Source organism: Hyperolius riggenbachi, chromosome 2, assembly GCF_040937935.1.
Source record: "Hyperolius riggenbachi isolate aHypRig1 chromosome 2, aHypRig1.pri, whole genome shotgun sequence".
NCBI classification, from domain to species: Eukaryota; Metazoa; Chordata; class Amphibia; order Anura; family Hyperoliidae; genus Hyperolius; species Hyperolius riggenbachi.
The window spans coordinates 276,130,310-276,153,909 of NC_090647.1; the positions used below are offsets into that span (position 1 = coordinate 276,130,310).

The 23,600-nt window shown below is 40.2% G+C and overlaps 1 protein-coding gene across 13 annotated transcripts in view; it reads left to right on the forward strand.

The window, feature by feature from the left end:
* Nucleotides 1-23,600, forward strand: part of BCAS3 (BCAS3 microtubule associated cell migration factor) — a 1,423,373-nt gene that overhangs the window by 427,132 nt on the left and 972,641 nt on the right. For all 13 annotated transcript variants that reach the window (XR_011026249.1, XR_011026248.1, XM_068268730.1 and 10 more), the window contains exon 15: nt 17,406-17,670. Coding sequence is in view for 11 of the 13 variants with exons in the window: in XM_068268730.1 (XP_068124831.1) it covers nt 17,406-17,670 (265 nt within the window). In the remaining 2 variants the exon portion in view is untranslated. The remainder of the gene's footprint in view (nt 1-17,405; nt 17,671-23,600) is intronic.

Genomic DNA, 23,600 nt, shown 5'->3' on the forward strand with positions numbered 1-23,600 from the left:
ATACCAGGCTGCGAAAAAAACAACAAATCAATATGCAATATACTCAGGCTATAAAAGCTGTTGGGGATAAGTATAGAAAGTACAGGGGCCATTCATTAGAGGAGAATAGAAAAGAATGGGTCAAAGCAAAGCTTAAAGCAGATGTATAGCTAAAGACTAGAGAGGAGACTAACAGGCCACACACAGAAGCTACATTTTTTAAATATGGGGAAAACGCAGGAAAATTATTAGCAAATATGGCCAAAGCACATAATGCAAGGCTTAATAAGCCAATATGCTTAAGAGATGAACGGGGGGACATGGTGACAAATCCTAAAAAAAGTGACGGACCAGTTCGCCAAGTATTTGCAAGAAATTTATACCACTAAAGCGGGAGATACTACCCAGATGAAGGAGTTCATTGCCGCCCTTTCTTTACCAAGGCTAACGCAAGAGGAAATTAATAACCTTAACGCAGAAATAACCGAAGGGGAGGTCAAATCAGCAGTTACAAATCTCAAAAACATGAAATCACCAGGGCCAGATGGTATGTCCAGTGGATTTTCCAAAATACTAAAAATGGAAATTGCTACTCCTTTAACAACTCTATACAACAAAATAATGAGTGATAAACAGTACCCGCAAACAGGCCAGTTAGCATACATAAAATTATTACATAAAGAGGGAAGAGATCCAGGGGACCCAGGCTCATATAGGCCAATATCTTTATTAAATCATGATGTGAAGATACTATCCAAAATTCTAGCTGATAGATTGGCTTCTATATTGCCACGATTGGTTCATACTAATCAGGTTGGTTTTGTTAGAGGAAGGGCGGCAGTGAGTAACATTCGTAAAATAATAGTAAAATAATAGTTCACATTACCGCTCCTGACATGTCACTCAGCACGAGCTCAGCTCGGGAATACTGCCAGGGGGGTTAAATAAGACAACTTACTAGTTGTACTAGATTGTTTTCTATGTATTAACACGATAAAACAGAAGTCAACAATATCTCCCTTGATGAGCAGTGTTGGATACTGACCATTTCATACTCTGCCTTATTTCAGCATAGTTAGTACCCTCTATGTAAGCAAATCACTTCATTCCTTACCTCTTGGGCATTGCTTAGTCTCTCCTGGATAGGCAAAATAAAGTCTTAAAATGTCCCATTTTCTTAAGATTTTTCTCCTGAATGCTACAAAATAATGTATCTGTTATCTGGGGTATCTTTCCATAATGAGAATGTACGTAGATATTTTAAAAGATAACCTGGGAGTACCTAACCTGATGCACTATTTTTAGGCATCTCAAATTGGTTCCCTTTGTAGTCTGTATAAAGTCTCAGAACTATGGACCTACATCAAAATCCTGTCTGCTTGTTCTAAAAAAATTCAGAGTATTTCTCAGCTCCCTCACAAACCTACAAACCATCTGCATGGAGTAACATTCTTGAACACATTCAGTCAACATGGGACTCGGTGAGGTACATCTAACAGCTTGAGTACGTATAGCAATGTCGCCTCATCAGTTGGGAGCCAAATAATGCTAATAGTGAACATTTTGGTAAATGATTCTTACCAATATTTTCTTATTGACTTACCTTACACTAACCCTCCCTCCTAATGCCTAACACTAAAACACCAACCCTCTTCTAAGATCAAAAGGTGGACACTAATGATACAATCTTTTTCATCCAGTTTTATAAAATCTATGCTGTATAAGGGTAAATTGAATATATTGAATGGCTAATGTAGCCAGTCCCTTATATGACATAGAAATGGTAAGATTGGATTAAAACTGTTGGATCATTAGTGGCCGCCTAACATCAATTGGCATCAAGTTCTTGGGTGGGGGTCTTGCAGGAAATCGTGCTGCACTCTGTCATCAGTCTCCCAGTGGCAATCCCCACTAGGAGATTGTTAGACAGCGAAACCACCATCTATTTATTCTGTACAGTGCTGAGATCTACGGCAGCGCTGTACTGGGGACAGCCGTGTAACACGACTGTCCACCTGGGAGACAGGAGAGCGATCGGCTCTCATAGGCTGATGCCTAAGACAGCTGGTCGCGCTGATTGGTTGGCGGAGGGAGAGAGGGAGTGTAATAAAAATAACAAAAAATAGCAAAATGTATTAAAATAAAAAGGAAATAAATGTTTGTAAAAAAATAAACAAACATCCCAGCAGAGATCAGAGCCCACCAACAGAAAGCTTTCTGTTGGTGGTCAGAAAAAGAGGGGAATCACTTGTGTGCTAAGTTGTATGGCCCTGCAGCGAGGCCGTAAAGCTGCAGCGGCCTAAATAGTAAAAAATACCCTGGCCACCAGGGGGGTGTAAGCCTATGGTCCTCAAGTGGTTAAATACATACAGGGTGCATTTCTGTTATGTTTTCCTTGTGTCTTGTGCAAAAGTTTAGGTCCACTTTAATCCTTTTACTGGTCATCATAACACTAATACACTGCTACAGGTGCAGGTGCCCAAATGAACTGCTTCAAATGGCTTTTCTTCTTTGCACAGTTATAGATTTGCTATTCTATCCCATGTTGTAAGTGGATACACCAGAACATCCTAGATCTAACAGGTTCACAGAATTCTCCAGTAAAAATAACTTCATAGAAAGCCCCTATTGATAAAATGACATTCCATACAAGTGTCATAGTAGGAAAGGATCGTATGCAATAAGTGGAAACAATTGTGTATACATGGAGCATCTGTCTTGGGACTGAAGGTAAACAGGATGTCTAGTGTATGACAACTTAGAACTGCACACAGATAAAGGTGGGTCACCGGTCACTTGCTTTACAGTTCTTTTTGATCTTGTTATATAAACATGCAAAATTGAGCCTGCACCCAACATTATCTGGAACATTATCTGGACACAGAACAAATACATGATGATGACAGCACACTGTGGCTCTTGCCCAAACTATTCTGTTATCACACATCTTCCTATGACTTTTGCTTGTTTTGCTCCAAAAAAACGGTGTCTATAACTGACCCCTGTAAGCATTAGTAAATAGAAAAGAAGATAAAACAGACACTGCCATGTGCTGCTGACAAGTAGAGGTAAAACATTAAAGTGAGCCTTATCGCATATGACCTGAGTAAACTAGCAAGTTCATATTGACTTAGTCACAGAGATATCGAGCTTTTCAGCACGTACAACCAGGCACATGCCACATTTGAAAGGGCAAATCTTGTTAAGTTTATTTGTTGCCACATAGCGGATTCCACAACAGCTGAAACTGAGATACGTAACCCATTCAAAATCATATTTTATTTTTCAGCTGCTCCATCATTTGGATTTCACTAAAAAACTAAACCCTAAATAAAAATACAGAGATAAATTTATAAAGAGAGGTGAATGGCAGCATTGTATAGTTCACATAAAAAATAATGTTACTGTTTGCTTCTAATCAAGTTATCCTCTCTTTCTGTATAACACTGCATGAAAAGTACAGAGATCAGTATTGCTGTCCCCGACAGTTGCACAGGTTGGAATAATCCTTTTCTGGTGGTCCCTGCAGAAAAAAAATACAAACCAAAACACTTAATCCTACCCTATAATCCATGGTCCACATTGTTGCCTTATACTGTAGAATGCCATTGGGGATTTCCAAATATGCAAAATAATTTGCTTGCTGGCTAAATGAAAGATTGTTTTTTATTTCTAGTTACACACACACACACACACACACTTTTGGTGATTTCAGTGCCACCATAACCCACAATGTAATTAACAGCTCTGTTGGTGCCTACAAGCCTACAAGGTAATTTGCTGTGCTGTAGTCAAACACTAGGAGGTGGAAGAGGGATGATGGAAGAGACTCCTATGGCTCTTATCATACAACACTTGGCATGTCACCTCTGATTTAATGAGGTTGGGGAGCAGTGAAATGTCTGATGCAAGAATCCTGAATTGTTATTTAAGGGGTTCTGTGGAGGGGGTTAAAAAGACAAGATCTGACACTTACCTGGGGCTTCTATTGGCCCTTTGCAGCTGTCTTGTCCCGCGCCGATTCTCCATTCCCAGCCGCCGGTCCCGGTCTAATCTTGCTTCTACCTAGGCTGTGCGGCCGTGTGCGTGCTTGCTTCCATGTGCGTCAGCAGTACAAGAAAACTTCATACTGTGCCTGCGCAGTAAGCTCCCAATGACGCACACGGGAGTGAGAACTATTTGTCTATTTAGACAAATATTAGACCAGGACCGGCGGCGGGGACCTGAGCATCATAGGAGCATGGCACGAGACATTGCAGCTGCAGGGGGCCGATAGAAGCCCCAGCTAGCTAAGTGTCGGATTTTGTCTTTTGAGCCCCTCTACATGTCACCATGTAATAAATGTCAGAATGTAAATCAGGGATTTAAAATATTTTACAATGGGCAAACACTGACTAAATCATTTATACATAATTATTGTAAAAATGAAGCACTTTTTTTTTTTATTACATTATTTTCACTGGAGTTCCTCTTTAAACAAACAAGAAACAGTGAGAGGCAGGCTGAGATAAGTGTTTCAAGAAACAGCCTTGTAGCTGACCCAAGTTGGGTCAGAGAGCTCAGAGAAGCTCTTCTGCATAGATAACTGACATTTTTTAACTCTTCCTTTACTGGAAACAATATGAGACTCGTATCTGTGCTACTAATGTTATATCTCTTAGCTGTTCTGCACATACAAATCATTATATCATAAGTTTATTTTCACTTCGAATTCCCTTTAACAGTGCACCTTGTGTGACTGGACCTTTTTCACTTACATTTTGTTTGTTTGTTTTAATTACAGTTTAAACATCTACATTTCAATATCTGATTTGTATTTTTGAGATGAACAGAGCTACACCAGTGCTCTTGATGTCATTGTCAATAATTTCAGATATAGAAATATTCCACCATCTTAGAATATGTCCTTCACTTTGTTTATAAACTGTATTCACTTGGGAAAACCGTCTGTAATAATTTGCTACCTTAACATATAAATGTTGACAGTGCTGTCTTTTTAGAAAAGCTAAAAATATACCTGTGGTCAAAATCAGCATTTTCCCTCCACTAGCTGTATTCCCTAATGGCTTGTAAATTTATGTTAGCCAAGTAATTTTTAACTTTCAACATTTGCATTTTCCATAAATCTCTGTAGATCTACTTTAATTCCTACTACAACATCGTTTTCAATATTTATCTATTACTTGCATACTTTTAAGACTTTTTTTTCTAAAATAGTTAAGCACTGTTTAGTAGATCAGTACTGGTTCCTTTATAACCCTTCTGAACAGCTGGGCTGCCATGTGTATTTACTTCCATTTTTGGCCTGTTCACATATTCCAGCTCCGGGGATTCATGCATACTAGGTTACACAAGAGGTTTGTGTAAACAGCTAATTTATCAGATCCTAAGTGTTATGTACACATTCCTCTTGTGCAGCATTAGGAATATGTTACATATTAGGTTTGAAATGCTCATTCCGGCAAAATCATCACCGGATCAAGGCAAGAGGGAACACTTATAGCTCTAAATGCAGCTTGGCTGTAACCTCTGCTATTCCAACATAATGCGAAGAGCTGCTGCCTCTATGTGCACCTTTCATTTTCACACTATGCATGGCAGGTATAGCACTTCAATGTAGTACTTTTTTAAATGGAACTACAATAAGAATAATAATTTTCTTCCTACCAATGATATTTAAAGCGGAACTTTAGCGTAAAGGGGGAAAAAATAAATCAATACATTGCAAAGTGAAAAGTTAAAAAAAAATAGAAGAGATCAAGAAATGATTGATATTCGCCATGTATTTTGTTCATGTTGTTTCATCCACAATGAACCTGCAAGTGATCATCTTTACTACTGGCAGACAAAAAAAAAAAAAAAAAGACGCCACCAACTTCCATAATCTATAACCATACTCACAAACAATGTGATAAGCAAAACAGTTTTTTTTATACAGAGAGATATATATACATATATGGACAGAGGGAGATGATGAAACTGTCATCACCATGGTCCTGACATCACACTGTGAGAGGGGTTTCATCACAGTATCAGCCACACAGACACCCGTGATGATCTATTTGAGAAAAGGTAAATATTTCTCGTGGGAAAAGGGGTATCAGCTACTGATTGGGATGAAGTTCAGTCCTTGGTTGCAGTTCCTCTTTAACCACTTGAGGACTGCAGTGTTAACCCCCCTAAAGACCAGGCTGTTTTTGTACAAGTTGGCCACTGCAGCTTTAAGGCCAAGCTGCAGGGTCGCACAACTCAGCACACAAGTGATTCCCCCCTCCCCCTTTTCTCCCCACCAACGGAGCTTCCTGTTGGTGGGGTCTGATCCCCCCCCCCAGTGTTTATTTATTTTTTTTACAAATATTTACATTCTTCCTTTATTAATGTGGATAAGAAAAGAAAAAATAGAAAAAACTGGCACCAGTATGCGGCAGGGATGGAACGGCCACAGGTGGGCTTGCCTGCAACGTGCACCGATATGCCACAGCGTCTTGAAGAAAGGAGAGAGGCGGGCACTGCTGCATAAAATCCCTTTATTGTGGCCGGGTTACAGAGTGGTTGCAGTGGGGGGAGAGGGTTGCCTGACAGCTGTTTCGCAGGTATGCAACCTGCTTCTTCAGAGGCTAAAAGACAACTGCAGGACATTTCATATTTATAACATAAGCCATCACACTCACCATTCCATAGCTTCGCCGTAACCAGCCTGAGGCGCACGCCAGTGTCAGCCACTTCCTAGTCACGCCCCCCTCCTCGTCTGTGCAGCATGTGAGCGGCTTCAACGAATCCGCGAGCCGCGAGTCTCCCCGCCAATCAGCTCACTGCTCAGCTTACGTCACTGGGGGACGATCAATGGAGAGGCTCACAGCGTCTAGTAGGTCGCCATGGTAACCCGGCCGCGGCTCATGCTGGCTGCATAATGTGAATTGACCCTTTCAATTCCCATAGGAGGCACCTCCGTGGACCCAGCAGGATATGCGGTGTCACCGCTATTCCATGCAGAGTGGTCCATTACGAGAGATGACAAAGTGTAAACAGTCACAGACATACTGTACCCATAACTCATCCTTCCCTTGTTTCTCCAGTAGTTCACCTATTACCCGGGTGCCCAGACCTTGTGGAATGCGTGTGTACAGGTTGACAACATCCACTGACGCCAACCGTACTCCCTCCCCAAGTGCCACCCCCTCCAGCTTCCCCAAGACGTCCAAGGTGTCAGCCAGATGGGTTTCGACCACTCTCAAAAATGGTCTCAAGATGTAATCAAGATACCTCGATAGAGGTTCAGTTAGAGAACCCCTGGCTGACACAATCGGACGCCCCGGGGGGCGGACAGGGTCTTTGTGGATCTTGGGGAGGAAGTACCACACCGGCTTCCTGGGAAATTCAGGCAGGAGTCCCTGCCCTAACTGTTTGGACATATACCCACATTCCACCCCCCTCCTAAGCAATGATTGTAGGGTGGACCTGAATTGACTGGTGGGATCCCCCTTAAGCTTGAGATAGAACTGTTCTGGGCCTTCAAGCTGTCTGAGGGCCTCAGTAACGTAGTATTCTGCCGACATAACCACCAGGTTTCCACCTTTGTCGGCTTTTTTGAGTACTAGGCTTTTGTTGTTTTTTAGCCAGTCAAGTGCTTTCTTTTCATCAGGGGTGAAATTGGGTGTATCCTGGGGAAAAATGAGGGCCTGCATGTCTGTTAATACTTTCTGATTAAGAAGATCAACTACAGATCCTGGTGACGTGGAGAACTCCCTTACTGACTTGCATGCCCTAAATTCCTGTCTGGTGGTATCCTCAGTGTCTATTTGTTCCACCATGTCATTATCTGCTAATAGTTGCTGTAAATCTGCCAAAGCTTCCAAGTCAGTCGGGCTGTCCAGTTTTGGAGCCATATATCCCAGGTTACTTATTGTGACATGTTTGTTAATTCGCATTTCAGTGCAGTCTCCATCCTGTTTCTTATTCTGCCACATAAGAATATTTAATTTTCGAATGCTCTTGTACCAGTCAACTTCAAACTTAAAGTTGTCAAAATTCGTTGTCAAAGAAAAGTTGAGTCCCTTCTTTAAAACAGAGGAACAGCCATCCGGTAGGGAGATTCCAGAGATGTTGATGATTTGCAATTCCTTTTTTTGCTCCGTCAAAAAGAGTTCATTCACTTTCTCCTTCGATAGCCCCTCCCATATGTTCCCCTGCTCCACGTAACTTTCCTCAGATAGGGTTTCTTGTGGGCGGGCTCTTCCACCTCGTCCTCGTCGGATCCGTCTAAAGGGGTCTCGACACATTTTGGACTTTTAATGATGGGTTTGGGTGAAGGCTTATTCTTAGGTCTTTTTTGTACAGGATCCTCTTCTTGGCTGGAGTTAGACCCAGAGTCTGTTGTCCAGTAGTCTTTAGGATCCTTATTCGGTCTCTTTCTTCTATTTCTGTGTCTCCTAGCTGGTTGTCCCCAGTCAAAGATCTTTCCTTCCTTGAAATCCTGTTGGTCTCTTTTGAATTTGCGGAGTTTTCTCTCTTTGATTTCGTCCTGGACTGTAGCCAATCGGTTATCCACTTTTGTTTCCAATTTCTGCAGGTGTGTGTTGTCTGCTAATTTCAGATACTCATCTTTCTTTTATTAATATATTTTGCTTTTTTGGGGGGAAACCCCTCCCTCCCCCCTGGCGATCGGCTGTCATAGGCTTCTGCCTATGAGAGCCGATCGCTTTCTTGTCCCCCAGGGGGACAGCCGTGTCACACGGCTGTCCCCAGTACAGTGCTGCTGCTGATCGCAGCGCTGTACTATGTGTAAAGATGGCGGTTTCGCCGTCTAACAGTCTCCCGAGCAGCGATCACCGCTCGGAGACTGAAGGCGGGACGGAGCTCCGCCCCCGAGCAGGAGATGCGTGCGCATCCTGTGCGCAATCTCCTGCAGTAGCCTGCTCCAGGACCTGATGCCAATTGGCGTTGGGCAGTCCTGGGGCTGCAGCCATTTTCACACCCATTGGCGTGACATGGACGTTAGGTAGTTAAGCAGTCTGCATATGCCCTTTCAGTATCACAATATCAGTAAAGTTATATTTCTGAACTACATATTGTTGCCTACTCTGCTCCATCTTGCTGATGCTACAAGCTTCAAAAATCCACCTGAAATGATCACTACAAGGATTACTTTGCCATCTATCTTACTACTGCTCTCCCAATTTTGTATGCCTTTCCCAGTAGTGATGAGCAAATATAGAATTTTATGATTAGCCATGATTTTCACACAGATGAGAATATGCAGGAATATGTATGGACACGACAGGGATGTCAAAGAAACATTTTCACCAAATGAATTGAAGTCATTGGGCATAAGAAAACACAAAATGGGTATCTTGCAAAAACCATTATTTTCATAAAAATATTGAGTAAGGTGGAAATGCAAAATATAATTAGAAAATGACTTTGGTGAAAATGTAAAACTCATCCCTATTTCCCACCCAGTACTTTATTGGAGGGTTGGCAGGGGCTGGGGCTAGGAGATAATTTTATTATATGCTGGTTAATATTTTATTATATGCTGGTTAATCAAAACAGAGCATTTTCTTAACATTTCAAGTAAGTTTTTGGTGGGTAAGTTGGAGCTGTACTTTAAACTATTAGTATACTACTAATTATCACCCACATCCATATCTATATATTTCTTATGCAGTAAATTATATATTAAAGTTGACCTAAACTTTTGCACAGGACAGAAGGAAAACAGAGAGAAGAGCACCCTGTATATGTATTCAGAGAGCCTGTCTAAGTCCCCCTAATTTGTGTCTAATCACAAGTTGTAATTTGATCTCTCTCCAGTGTCACCTGACTGCCATGGCAGAGATGGCAGATAAGCTCATTTGAAAGCGCAGGATGTTAACAATATGTATAATATAGGATTTGTATCAGCTGTAACAAAGAAATGTTTGTGTTTAAATGTTATTATGCTGTTGTGTATCTTTTAGAGCAGAAAGTACGTTCTGAGTTCAGGTTCACTTTAAGTGTGGGTGCAGCTAAACTTATGGCAACTGTAGTAAGGCATGGTGCCAGCTGATGCTCTGTGGACATCTTCTCTTGTCTTTGCCAAATGCAGTATCTTTGTTCTTCAGCCAGATGCCCCTTACCTACATGTTTGTCTGTTCTTTGTGCTAACTACAAGCATAAGTTAATCACGAGTCTGTGGTATTAGCTCATGATTAGTTTACAGTGTGCTTAATCTGCTGGGTCAGTGTCTATACAAGAAGTTCCTGTTGATCCCTTGTATTCTAAAGGTGGCCACACACCATACAATTTTTTAAATATCTGCTCAATTTAAGAATTGCAATCAATTTTTCTGACTGATTGTAACATTTCAAAAATATGACCAATGTACAACACACACATGTTCAATTTTTTCCTAAATTATCATAAAAATGATTGGAAACTCAGAGAAAAATGCTAGGGTGTGTATATTAATAAATTAACAATCCAACACACACCATACAATCTTTAGTAGAAATTAAAAAGAAATATCTGGCATTCCGTATCGATTTAAATCGAAAAAACGGGAAATCCGATCTGATTTTTCAGTCGAATGAAAAAAAAGATTTCGATTTTTTCGAGAGATTCGATCCTTTTTATCGAATTACTGTAAAATCGGATCATTTTATTGTAATGTGTGTGGCCACCTTAAAACAGACCTGTCACTAAAATCACACCACACTTAGATCTGGCAGGTTTCACACTTGGGGAGGGATAACAGGCGATTTCCCGAAAGCAGAATCACACCAGATGTGGCAGCCTATATTAATCCATGGGCTCGTTCACATTTAAATGCAGTTCTCGCATTTAGGAAAAAACATGCTGCTTGCAGCATAAAATCGCAAAACAATCAACTGCTGTCAGCTGTGTGTGATGTGTACCTTAACCACTTTACTCCCGACGGTCCCTTTTTTACCCCCTAAAAAACCAGGGTCGGAGAAATCCGTACCTTCCGCGCTACCGCCGATGTCCGCGCTCCCGCCGCTCGTGCACGCCGCTGCACGCTCGCCCGGAGATCAATGAACGGGAAAATCCATTCCCGTTCGTTGATCTAAGCCCCCGCAATGACCTGCTGCTTCTTTGAGAAACAGCGCGATCATTGTGATTCTCCCAGCCTCCTACTGCTTCCTGTAAGTGTCCTTCCAAACGCTTACAGGTTGCATATAAACAGACTCACTTTGGCCATCTTGTGTCCAAATACTAAACTACACCCTAAAGCATTTTACACATACAAATACATTGTTTTACACAATAAATTAACTCATTACCTCCCACACTCCCCAATAATTTTTTTTTGTAATTAAAAAAAAGAAAAGAAAAACAATAAAAAAAACATAAATAGGTACCTTAGGGACTGAACTTTTTAAATATTTATGTCAAGAGGGTATAACCCTGTTACTTTATAAACTACGGGCTTGTAATTAGGGATGGTCGCAAAACTGAAAAAATGCACCTTTATTTCCAAATAAAATATTGGCGCCAAACATTGTGATAGGGACATAATTTAAACGGTTTTATAACCGGGACAAATGGGCAAATACATTTCATTGGATTTAATTACAGTAGCATGCATTATTTAAAAACTATTATGGCCGAAAACTGATAAATAATATTTTTTTCCCACATTTTTTCCTATTTTCCCATTAAAACACATTTAGAATAAAATAATTCTTGGCATAATGTCCCACCTAAAGAAAGCCGAATTGGTGGCGAAAAAAAACAAGATATAGTTCATTTCATTGCGATAAGTAATAATAAAGTTATAGACGAATGAATGGACGGAGCGCTGAAAGGTGAAAATTGCTCTGGTGTTCAAGGGGTAAAATCCCTCAGTGGGAAGTGGTTAAAATGCGTGTGCACCTTAAAATGCGTTTGTAGTGTATGTGTGCTTATGTGGGGCAACAATGCTGTAGATGATATGACTCCTTTCTTTCCAGTACTAACACAGCTTAAACTGTAATTGTCATTTTGAAACATTAGCTTTCATCTAGTCATGTGATAATAGCAAAAAAGTTTCTTTACCGTGTTAGCCAAACAAATTATGTAGGTTGAAAAAAACTAAGTTTTTTAACATCTGGAAATATTCCTGAAGAAGGGGACTAGATCCCAGAAAGTTTTCATAATCTAACTCTATCAGTTAGCCATTTAAAGGTATTACTTTTACAAAACTTAGTTTTTTCTACCTACATATCTAGTCATGTGGTATTTTTGGAGATTTTAAAGAAACGATTTGAAAAAGTAGATGACGCAATGGTGTCTCACGTAGGTTTAATCAGCTTTCACCCCTGCTGCTGCTTTGAAAGTGGGGTTTGACACACTTATCTGGTGTGGTCTCTGGAGGCTGTTCTGATAGCGTGGAGCAGCTGGAGGAAGCTTCCTCTACCTATTTGGGCAGTCGCATCCCCGGCTCCCCTGTAGACGTGAATCAGCATGTTCGCATCCCCGGCTCCCCTGTAGATGTGGGTCAGCATAGTCTCTCTAGGACGCACACAGCTCAGAGCTGCCTTTATAGGTTAAGGAGGAGTGTCTGAGGTGTGTCAGCTGATTCCTGCGGACAGTTGACACTTGCTGCAGGGATGTTGCTGACTGGTCTGATTTTCCTGGACGCTTGGTCTGTGCTCTATTCCTGCTATATAAGCCCTAGGCATTCAGTTACTCATATCACATATCAGGTCACTGAGCACTGGACCTTGCTTTGCTACTCAGTCTAGTTAAAGTTCTGCTGAGATAGCTATATATGCAGTGTTTGCAATATATATATATATATATATATATATATATATATATATCTCCTTAGTTAGTATTGTATATTGTATTATTGTGATTGTTCTCTGTGTATGATCCGGCAAACCCTCCACTGTGATTAAAGTCTCATCCCTCTGTACTACTGTCATCTGATACTCGATATTGACCTCGGCTAGCCTAATGACCCTGTCTCTGCCTAATCCTTAACTGTACCTCAGCCATCTGACCTATGTTTATGACTATGGCCTGTATATCGTTTTCGCACCAGTCTTAGCCTACTGTACTTTAGTCATCTGATTACCAGTGTATGATCCTAGCCTGTTATTGACCTTACTCTGCCTCAGTCCCTGTGTACTTCATATCTCTGACTTCACGTGTGTGACCTCAGTTGACAATCTGACCTCGATTATCGTATATTCCGTGTACACTTCATAGCCTGCATCACAGCCAGCGTTAAATGGGGCTACCCAACTTCCTCCCACATGAATGACAATTTGTGATAAGCAACAATGAAGTAGTTCTGGGGTTTGGATTATAGTGCTTAAAGGGGCACTGTAGCGAAAAATTGTAAAATTTAAAATATGTGCAAACATAGACAAATAAGTACATTTTTTTCCAGAGTAAAATAAGCCATAAATGACTTTTCTCCTATGTTGCTGTCACTTACAGTAGGTAGTAGAAATATGACAAAAGTGGCAGGTTTTGGACTAGTCCATCTCTTCATAGGGGATTCTCAGCAAGGCTTTTATTTTTTATAAAGATATTCCCTAAAAAGGATTTAAACAATGATGCTGGCCAGTTTCTCTGCTTGCTACACAGTTTTTTGGCAGTTGGACAGATCACCTGCTATTCACTAAGTGCTTTTGAAAAAAAAAATCCCTGAGAATACCCCATGAAGAGATGGGCTAGTCCAAAACCTGTCGCTTCTGTCCGATTTCTACTACCTACTGTAAGTGACAGCAGTATAGGAGGAAAGTAATTTATGGCTCATTTTACTCTGGAAAAAATGTACTTCTTATTTGTATATTTGCACATATTTTAAATTACAATTTTTCGCCATAGTACCCCTTTAATGTATTACACAGAATCGATATAGATTCATTGAAATTCACATAGGATTGTGAGTGACCTGTGAGTACTCCACAAACACATTACAATACATTACCATTGCTATGTATGTTGTCCAATGATGCCATAGTGCTCGCATGTAGTAAAAAGAAAAAAAAAAAATATATATATATATATATATATATATATATATATATATGGATGTTGTAGATCAGGAGGGGTTCCGTGCATTAAGGATTTTTTTGGTGTCAGGTTCTGTGGTGATATGGAGATTGGATAAAGCGGCTCATTTTTCTCTCTACCTAAAGAGGCGTGGAGAGACATTATTGTTAAATTTCACATTAAGCATTTAATTATCCAGGCTAGGGCAGGCCCTCACAATGGAAATTTAGTAAAGCCAATTCCAAGCTCCAACACAAATGCCTGTATCTATTTTTAACACCCTGTGATACTATAACTGAGAGTTTTTATAAAATTGTTGTGATTTTGATTGAACAATATCAAAAGACTTGCCATCTACATGTGTTAACAGACATGTCCGGGATCCAGGAAAAAACATTAGTGCCCACATGGCAAATCTTTTGACGGTTACTTACAAATATAATGCTGCTTTTGTTAGAAGAGCCTGGCAGACACAGCTAAAGGGCGAATTTCAGTACATAATACAGTTATCTGATAAAAATAAATTTACACATGCACTTTGTGTTCACTTTGTTTTTTTTTCCAAGTAAAGTTAATTCTCTATTTATGGACGTGCCAATTAATTCAATGCAGTTGCAGTGTAAATGTAAAGCAAAGGAGAAAATAAGCCAGGAAAAAAAATAGTATTATTAATAATTTAACTATAATGCAATAAAGTATTATATATGTTGATGTTGGTGGCTTAATAAAGTTTACTGAACAGAATAATATTATAAGTCTGAAAGTTGCATTAGTATTTTTTTTTTATATATACGGTTTTATGGAAAATGTATTAAGCTTTATATGTTTAATGTGAATATTCATGTTCACATCTTCATGTCTCCTGTTTTTTGTCTTGTATCTGCTTCTTGTAATTGCTTAGCAGCAAAACCATTTCATTGTTAAGCTCCTTAATTTATTAGAGATTATTATACCCCATGTGCCAAATTCAGCTGCCATAGGAGTGTACATAATGAATGCATTTCTTTGTTATTTGAGGTACTTATTAAATGGTGAGATATTACACAGCACTATACAAATTACAGTTCATTAGACATGTCACATCAATCTCTGTTCTTCAAAAAAGATCACAGTCTAATCTTGATACTGCACACTAGGGACAGTTTTGGTGGAAAGCTACTGCTAGGTCCCTGGTTCAGATCTGGGCCAAAACACTTTGAATTTTGTAGGTTCTTCCTGTGTTTGTTTGGGTTTCTTCTGGGCACTTAAGTTCCTTCCTGCATCCCAAGAACATACAAGTAAGTTTTTCAAATTGGCCTTAGTCTGCAGTAGGGATGTCCGACTATGACTGGTAGGGATTAGATTGTAAGCAGAACAATGACATAAGGAGATTATAATAATTTTACTAAATTAATAATTGTACTGTCGCTCATAGAAATTGACAAATAATTCATGTGCATGAAGATACAAACGCCGAACTACATTAAAACACCCATAGTGTCCCTTTTCTGCATGGAGAGTGGTCTTCTTTGATTGAAACTGGTCAGTGTACACTCAAAAGCAGCACTCGCACACAAATTTCAATCACAACCACATGCTATGATGGGAAATATCCCCAATGAGGATGGCATATAGGTTGATAGTACCATGTGAAATGATGGCTCAAATTAACCATGAACTGCTCTGTTCGAGATCGTGTTAACTCTTCCATCCAACAGGACATGACAAGACCTCATCACCATAGTGGTATGCACTGTATGAATTACAGTTTGCTGCAACCTGATAAATGCAAGAGCCAGGGCTTAGTTCATACACTTTATTGCAACAAGTCAGAGTCATTCAAACAAAACACAAACTCAAAGACTGTGGTTCAGAGAAATCCCATTCTCCTTCCTGCCCAGGTTTCGCCCTTCCACCATCATCTGTCCTCTGATGACGGTGGAAGGTTGAAACCTTGGCAAGAAGGAGAACGGGCATTCTCTGAACTACAATCTGGTGACTTTCTTAGCACTTGGTACTTTACTGGTTATTGTGCAATAGTGTATTGATGCATTTTAAAGCAAAAGGGTCCAGTGCGCATGGACCCACAATGTGAGTTTGTGTTTTCTTTTAATAACTTAGAGTTGTTGCAATAAAATGTACCCCTGTGTATGAAATAATCCCTGACTCCTGCATATATGTTTTTTGGTGATGGTCACTGTCTCGAATGTTGAGCACAAGGTTTCTGCAGGCTTCAAAGTGTGCGGGAGTACAATAGCGAGCACTGAGGATTATCTTTTACCTTTTCACATACTGTGGATTGGAAAATCTTGCTGCTGATTGGTTATTAAGACAACTGCATGCTACTAGATTACAAGAACATGTATCTAACTTCAATATTTCACACGATTTTTCATGCTAACATCATTTTGCTGTGTTGCCATTGACTTGCATTAACAGACCTGCTGTGCTATTAAACATGCAGAAAAATCACAGAATATGAACAGATATGATGCCATTAAATACATCAGATGTATGACAAATGTAATTTTGTAAAAATACAAAATGCAAGCAAATTCAGATAAGTATGACCAGCCCCTTACTATTGGTATTTCACAGCACACAGTATTAAAGGACTATTGTATGGGGGTAGAGGGTAAAATAGCTGAACTTACCCGGGGCTTCTAATAGTCCCCCTCAGACATTCTGTGCCCACGCAGCCACTGCCGTGGCCTTGCTCCTGCTGAACATCACCAGGAGCATACTGCACAGGCGCAGACCATACTGGGCCTGAGCAATACACTCCTGGTGACGTCAGCGGTAGCGGAGGTTCGGCAGCACAGTCGTAGTGGTTGCAGTGGCAAATTCCAGAAGTGAATGGGAGGCAGGGCTGGAGCATCGGTGACTGGTTGTGCGGGCACAGGATGTCTGCAGGGGACCATTAGAAGCCCTGTGTAAGTTCAACTCTTTTTCTTAGTCCTTTAAACAAGAGTCGTGAGCAAAAGATTTACAGTTGCGGAGTAGCTTGATAAATCTTACTACTTTTTCACAGTGCAGTAAACTACGATGTGCTATTACATCACTTCCTGAAGATTTTTGCTTTAAAATCACCACCATAGTGTCTTGTGTAAGCTGGCAATTTCTACCTCCCTGAGAAAAAAAGAAAGAAAAAGCACCACAGAAATATCCATCTTCTTTTTTGTGTTTTTATATTTTGTGATCAGGATCTTGACAATTACTGACATGCTCCTTGGGAGGTAGAGTTGGGTTAATTTGGGAAATAAATGGTAGAAAGGGATAGTACAACCCCAACATACTAATAACATAACACATTTTTTGTAGACCATAAAGTATCACGTTTTGCTTATCTGAACTAAAATTGCTAACACTTTGATATGGTTATAATGTGGCATTTGCAGTATTAGCACCTGTGCATTTTTAATTGTCAATTTCATGTTTTGAATTTTTTTTATTTGTAGGTGCAGGACATTTGTTTCAGCCATGACTGTCGATGGGTAGTGGTGAGCACTCTTCGTGGCACTTCCCACGTTTTTCCCATAAACCCCTATGGTGGTCAGCCATGTGTCCGAACACATATGTCTCCCCGCGTGGTAAACCGCATGAGTAGATTTCAGAAGAGTGCAGGTCTGGAAGAAATTGAACAGGAGCTTACTTCAAAGCAAGGGGGCCGCTGCAGTCCTGTGCCAGGTTTGTCCAGCAGTCCATCTGGCTCTCCATTACACGGTGAGTAGTATCACTGCGGCTACACATTCCACATGGGTGGGCGTTCACTATGTTCTTGGAGACCGCAAACTGTATCTTGTAATTATTTGACTTAACCAACTGTTAAATAGAGCTGGATGTCCTCTTTTTAACACTAGTCAGAAGAAAACTTATTTTTACTTTTACTGAAGCATGTGAAATGCAAGCCCTTCACATTTTACAGTTTCTAGCAATGAGGTTTTAGTACTGTATTCTTAAATGTTCATTCATAAATGCTTGGCATCATGAGCATAGCAACTATTCTGCAAAAAATAAAATAAAAATGTGCAAACATCAAACTTTTATTTTTACAATGAATTATGTGGAGAGGTTAGATACGTTAAAACCTAGTCTGTAATGCACTTTTGCCTGCTATACTTAAAGAGAACCTGAGGTGGGGTTCTTCCATCACAATCCATATACAGAGGCTGGGTCTGTCTATAGAGCCCAGCCTCTGTTGCTAGTTCGTTTCCTTCAAAGCCCCCTCTGCTCGCTGTCAGACCCCATAAAACACAGCCGCGCTGGCGACACGTAGCGTGTCGCAGTCGGCTGTGTTTATCTCACTAATGTCAGTTTCGCCGCTCCCCCGCCTCCTGAATCGCTCCGGTCTCCGCCCACGTCCCTTCCCTCGCCACTGATTGGAGGGAAGGGACGCGGGTGGGTACCGGAGTGATTTAGGAGGCGGGAGAGCAGCCGAGACTGACAGTAGTGAGATAAACACAGCCGCATAGCGCGGCTGTGATTTATGGGGTCTGACAGCGCGCAGGGGGGGCTTTGGAGGGAACGAACTAGCTACAGAGGCTAGGCTCTATAGACAGACCCAGCCTCTGTATATGGATTGCGATGGAAGAACCCCGCCTCGGGTTCTCTTTAACTATGCAGGTTACCACTTATAGCACAGATCAGAACGGTGCTTTTTCACCAAAATGTTTTTTTTTTCTCATCCTTAAAATAAAATTAAATAATTGTATTGGAACAATATGATGCATGCATTTTCAAACTTTTTAAAATCCTTTTTTGATCCTTTCTCTGCATGGGATTGGCAGAAAGGCTGAGCTGACCAGTATTGGGCATGACTGCCTGAAATAGACCAGCCTGAATTGGTATTTAAATATAAATAAACAGCAGAGGCAGCTTAAGGGAGCAAGGCGAGCCCCTGGAAAGCTGTTTGAGCAACATAGGTTAGGGCCCATTCACACTTGTGCGTTTTCAGAGCGATTTCAGCTTTGCTGAAAATCGCTAGCGATTTGAAAAACGTGTGCACAATGAAAGTGTATGGAAGTGTTCTCATCTAAGCGTTTAGCGATTTGCTGAAACGCAAACGCGTTGCATGCAGCGTTTTCTGAGCGATTCTGGAGCGATTAGAGATTCAATGAAAGTATTTAAATTGAACTAGAAATCGCAAAACGCTAATCGCTGGAAAAACGCTCTCTATACAGTGAAAAATCGCTAGGAAAAAACGCCAGAAAAACGCTCAGCGTTTTGCGTTAGCGTTTAGCGATTTCTAGTGTGAATGGGCCCTAAGAAACGGTAGATCTGGTTTATAAACAGTAGAGGCAGATTATCTCTTCAAAAGAGTTCAATTAGTAATGGGTTATGGCTACATTACAGACCAGGGAGAGAAGCAGGGCTGATTTGAAATGTATATTGTAAGTTCATATATTCTTTTAGGGCCCTTTTCCACTAGCAGTCGCTAGCGTTCACGCTGAACGCTAGCGATTGCTGAATCGCAATTACCGGCGATTCCCCGACGTTCGTGGCCGCGATTTTGCTATGCTATGCACTGCATAGCAAAATCGCGGCAAATATCGCTCCGCCGCGCGTTCGCGTTCCCGACAAAAACGAATCGCGGTAGTGGAAATGACCTACTGCGATTCCTATGTTAAAAAGCAAACCGTAGCGATTGTAAAATCGCTAGCGGTTTGCGTCTTTGCGATTCAGCCAGCGCAAACGCGCTGGTGGAAAAGGGCCCTAATAGCAGGTTCTTTCTTTTATAGAACATTCATTTTTTGTGTTTTTGCAGTTAATCCTGATAATTGTTGTGTACTAATGGTCTGGTAAATGGGTCCTCTTCAACCTTATATATCAGTCATATGGAGCCCTTCCTTATAAGTTATATTGATCAAGAGCAAGCATTATAATGTACCATTAGTGAATGTAAATCTTCTTTGTTACATTGTGGACAATCTTAAATTAAGTGACTTTTAGCAAATAGGGTCTAATGAATTTTTAAATTGGGACTCTTACCTCTCTTTTTCCTGGGTAATCTCAGTCCCATGCACTTATCTCTAGATGGGCTCTTTATCTCCCCCACAACACATGCTGGGTTCTTTCAATGCAGCAAAGAAGATGTGGTCACAACCTTGGAGCATGTTGTAATGTCCGTTTCCTTCATCCCCTTAGAGGACCACTATTACAAAAAACTTTAACACGTAGAATACATGTTTACAGATACACATAGTAATAAAAAGTAAAATGCATTGTGAATAACTTTTAGCTGTCAGTTGAAATAGGCTGTATTAGCATGATTCCTCTGAGCCTCTTACCTACTAGTCTTATCTACTCAAGGGGGATTCTCAGGGCTTCCTTTATGTAAAAAAGTTCTCCCTGTATGGCAATGGCTGCTCAGTCCAACTGCCAAAATGGTGTGTATACAAATACTAACAAGGCGCTCCACGTCTGAGATACTTGAGTTATAGACACTGTATTTTTAGACCTGAAAAAAGCAGGTAAGGTTTGCCAAATGCATTGTCCTTTTGTGTCCAATGAGTTGAATAATCCTTCCTCTCCTTCCTCTATCAAGGTAGGATTGTTTATTTCCAGCTGTTCATTATTTTGTGGTGGCTGCTCCTCCTCCAACCTATCTATGCAAATGGGCTGGCTTCTCTCTATAGGTCCTCCCTATAGGTCCTTTGCTTTTGAAAAAGGAAACTTTAAGAATTCCCAATTAAGAGATGGACTAGTGTGAAACCTGTTGCAAAGAGGTTTAGAGTAGTCATATTAATAATCTCTACTGTGAGTGACAGCGACATAGGAATAAATAATTTTATACAGCATTTTATTTTGAGACACATGTACATCTTATATGTAGGTATTTTACATTTTACAAGATCTTTGAATTTCCAGGACAGAAGTAATCTACATCCATGTATCCAGAATGTCAAATATGTATTTTTTTTTAGCCTTTTATTTTGCCTTTTTTCCCCAATAGTTCATAAAACAAATATAAAATTTAATGTGGGATGCAGTAGGCCTAAAACAGACCTTGTCTGTAAACAATTAGCATAACAGATGTGGTCATTATACTGCATCTGACATCACAGACAAGCCAGGACGGAAGTACCAGAGTGCACCTTTCATCCCATTCAGTCTGGTCTTTGTCAGGAGATGTTATAGGAGATTATTGCTGCTAGAGAATTCCTAAATGTATTTGAAGTTTAAGTAGATTTTGCATTAAATATGTACCAAATGACCTGTGACTATTTCAGTTTGATTAATCCAGAGAAAAAGCAGCGTGTTTTTCTGTGCTACAAATCATTCAGAAAACTGTAACTGAAGACCAAGCATTCATTTTGTGCAGGAACGCAGGATGTTGTTGATTTAGGTAAAACATATACCAGAACTGCTCTCTTCAGAAGCTGAGGATTACTAGCGCTTGCTAAAGATGTAACACTTTTTTGCTTCTGGTTACTAGGGATGAAAAAAAATGTAAACTGGAGTTGCAGTAAAAAACATGACCTTTATGTTGTGTTCCCATGTGCTCCTAGATTGCTAGATTATCTTGATAATCTCAATATTGGAAAACAAAAGATTCTTAAAATGATTAGTAATTTTTGTCCTAACAAACTTTTGCTGGCCAGGACACCAACCATCTGGCATATGGTCTTTACATTATTTATTGGTCCAATTATATGTAAAAAACAAAAAAAAACTTCCAGTGTGGTCTGAATTGCCTCTTTGCATTATCTTTCATTCATCACCATCTAGGTACTACCTTTTAGAAGACTGGGGCCCATATACAATTCACTTTTTTCTCCTGAGGTTTCTCCTAAGAGATCATTTTCATATTCTTTTTAAAATAACTTTTAAGCATTTTACAATTGAAAAGTACTTGAACGTTGGTGTAAAAGTACTATCAAAATTGTTTTAAGTATTTTATTGCTTGCTGGCGGCTTAAATGGCATTTTATGTTAAGGTGTGAAAATATCACCTAGGAGAAAACTCGGGAGAAAAAGTGAATGGGCATGGAGGGCAGCAAATGTTGCTGAGCATGAATACAAGTTATAGTATCAATATGCGGTCACTATTTTGTGAATTTCGACATGGAAAAAGAAAAGACTGAGTCTTCATCTAGAACAATTGAAAATAAAGAATACATTCTGCTTCAATTTGGAATATTTTCACCTACAATACTTTGTAAGGCCTGATTCCAACTACACACAATCTGATCTATTTCAATTGACCGTAAAGAACTTGGACTCCACTTGGTTTTAAACAGGCATTATTGATGCCACCAGTAATAGGGTCTGTAGAGCTGCAGTGTTGCACAATATTTTCGGTTGTGTTTACGGAATCAGAAAAGCATTATTCTTATTTAAAGAGAACCCGAGGTAAACGGCCGGCTGTGACATGCTACGTGTCGCCAGCATGGCGTATGATTTATGGGGGCATAGCAGAGGGGGGCTGGGGGGAAGCAGTATAGAAACAGAGGCTGGGCATTATATGCAGACCCAGCCTCTGTGTGCTAATAAGTTTCTTAGAACCCACCTTGGGTTCTCTTTGCCAGTCCTTTATTGTCATTAGATTGAGCTGCTCTTATGGCAGACCTGTATGTTCCTAGTTTTACTCCCTGGTGAAAATCTCGGAAGTGTTATGTGACTGGAGACGCTCCTTGGTTCATGGACTTATATCATTTCAGACATGCATGCATTTTGGGAATCAAACGACATGCTCCTACTCTTAGTAACCCATTGTTGCTATTTGCATGCTTGCAACTAGGAAACACTGCATGATGCATTTGTAGTGTTAGTTTATTTTTATCCAACTCAGTATAATTGAATGGGAGTCTTCAAGTCCATTTAAAAACACATTCGGTGCACAAAAGAAAAAAAAAACACTTAGCGTGGGTTTTTTCCAGTTCACTCAGCATTTTGTAGTGGGAAAAAGGCCTAACTTAATAAGGTTTGTAATTATATTGTTTGGCTTTTTATCAGTCTAACAAATGAAATAAAATATCATATTGCTGCTTTTGATAATACAAAAGTTGTTGACATGCTAGAGAAAGACACTGCCAGCATTAATTTTAAAACGCCAGATTTAGCTTAACCTTTTGCTGTTCCAGGATGTAGATTCTACGTCCTGCATTAAAAACAGCCGCCTGCAGCCGCGCGTGCAAGTGATTGTGCACGCTCCCGCAGGTGCACGCTCGTACATGCGCACAGTCTTGTGAATGATTGTTGCTAGCTAATAGGGGAAATAAAAGTTGGAAAAGTTGGGAAAACATTTAAGGGACATGTTCCGAATAATATATATATATATATTTTTTTTTATTATTATTATTTTTTTAAAGTCCCCATTTACTTTTTAACCCTAGCCTAGCCTATAAACCCATTATTAACCCCTGCAATACCTGTACCTGTTTATACACTTTTAATAACTGCTGCCTGTAGCGATCGGATGCGATTGATAGGGCAAAACTATTTGCTGGACACAATCGTTCTGTTGCACACAGCCAACACTATAGAGGAGTCATGGTGCACACAGCCAGCACTATACGTGCATCCTGGTGCACAAAGCCAGCACTATACGTGCATTCTGGTGCACACAGCCAGCACTATACAGGCATTCTGGTACACATAACCAGCACTATACAGGAATCCTGATACACACAGCCAGCACTATAAACAAGTCAT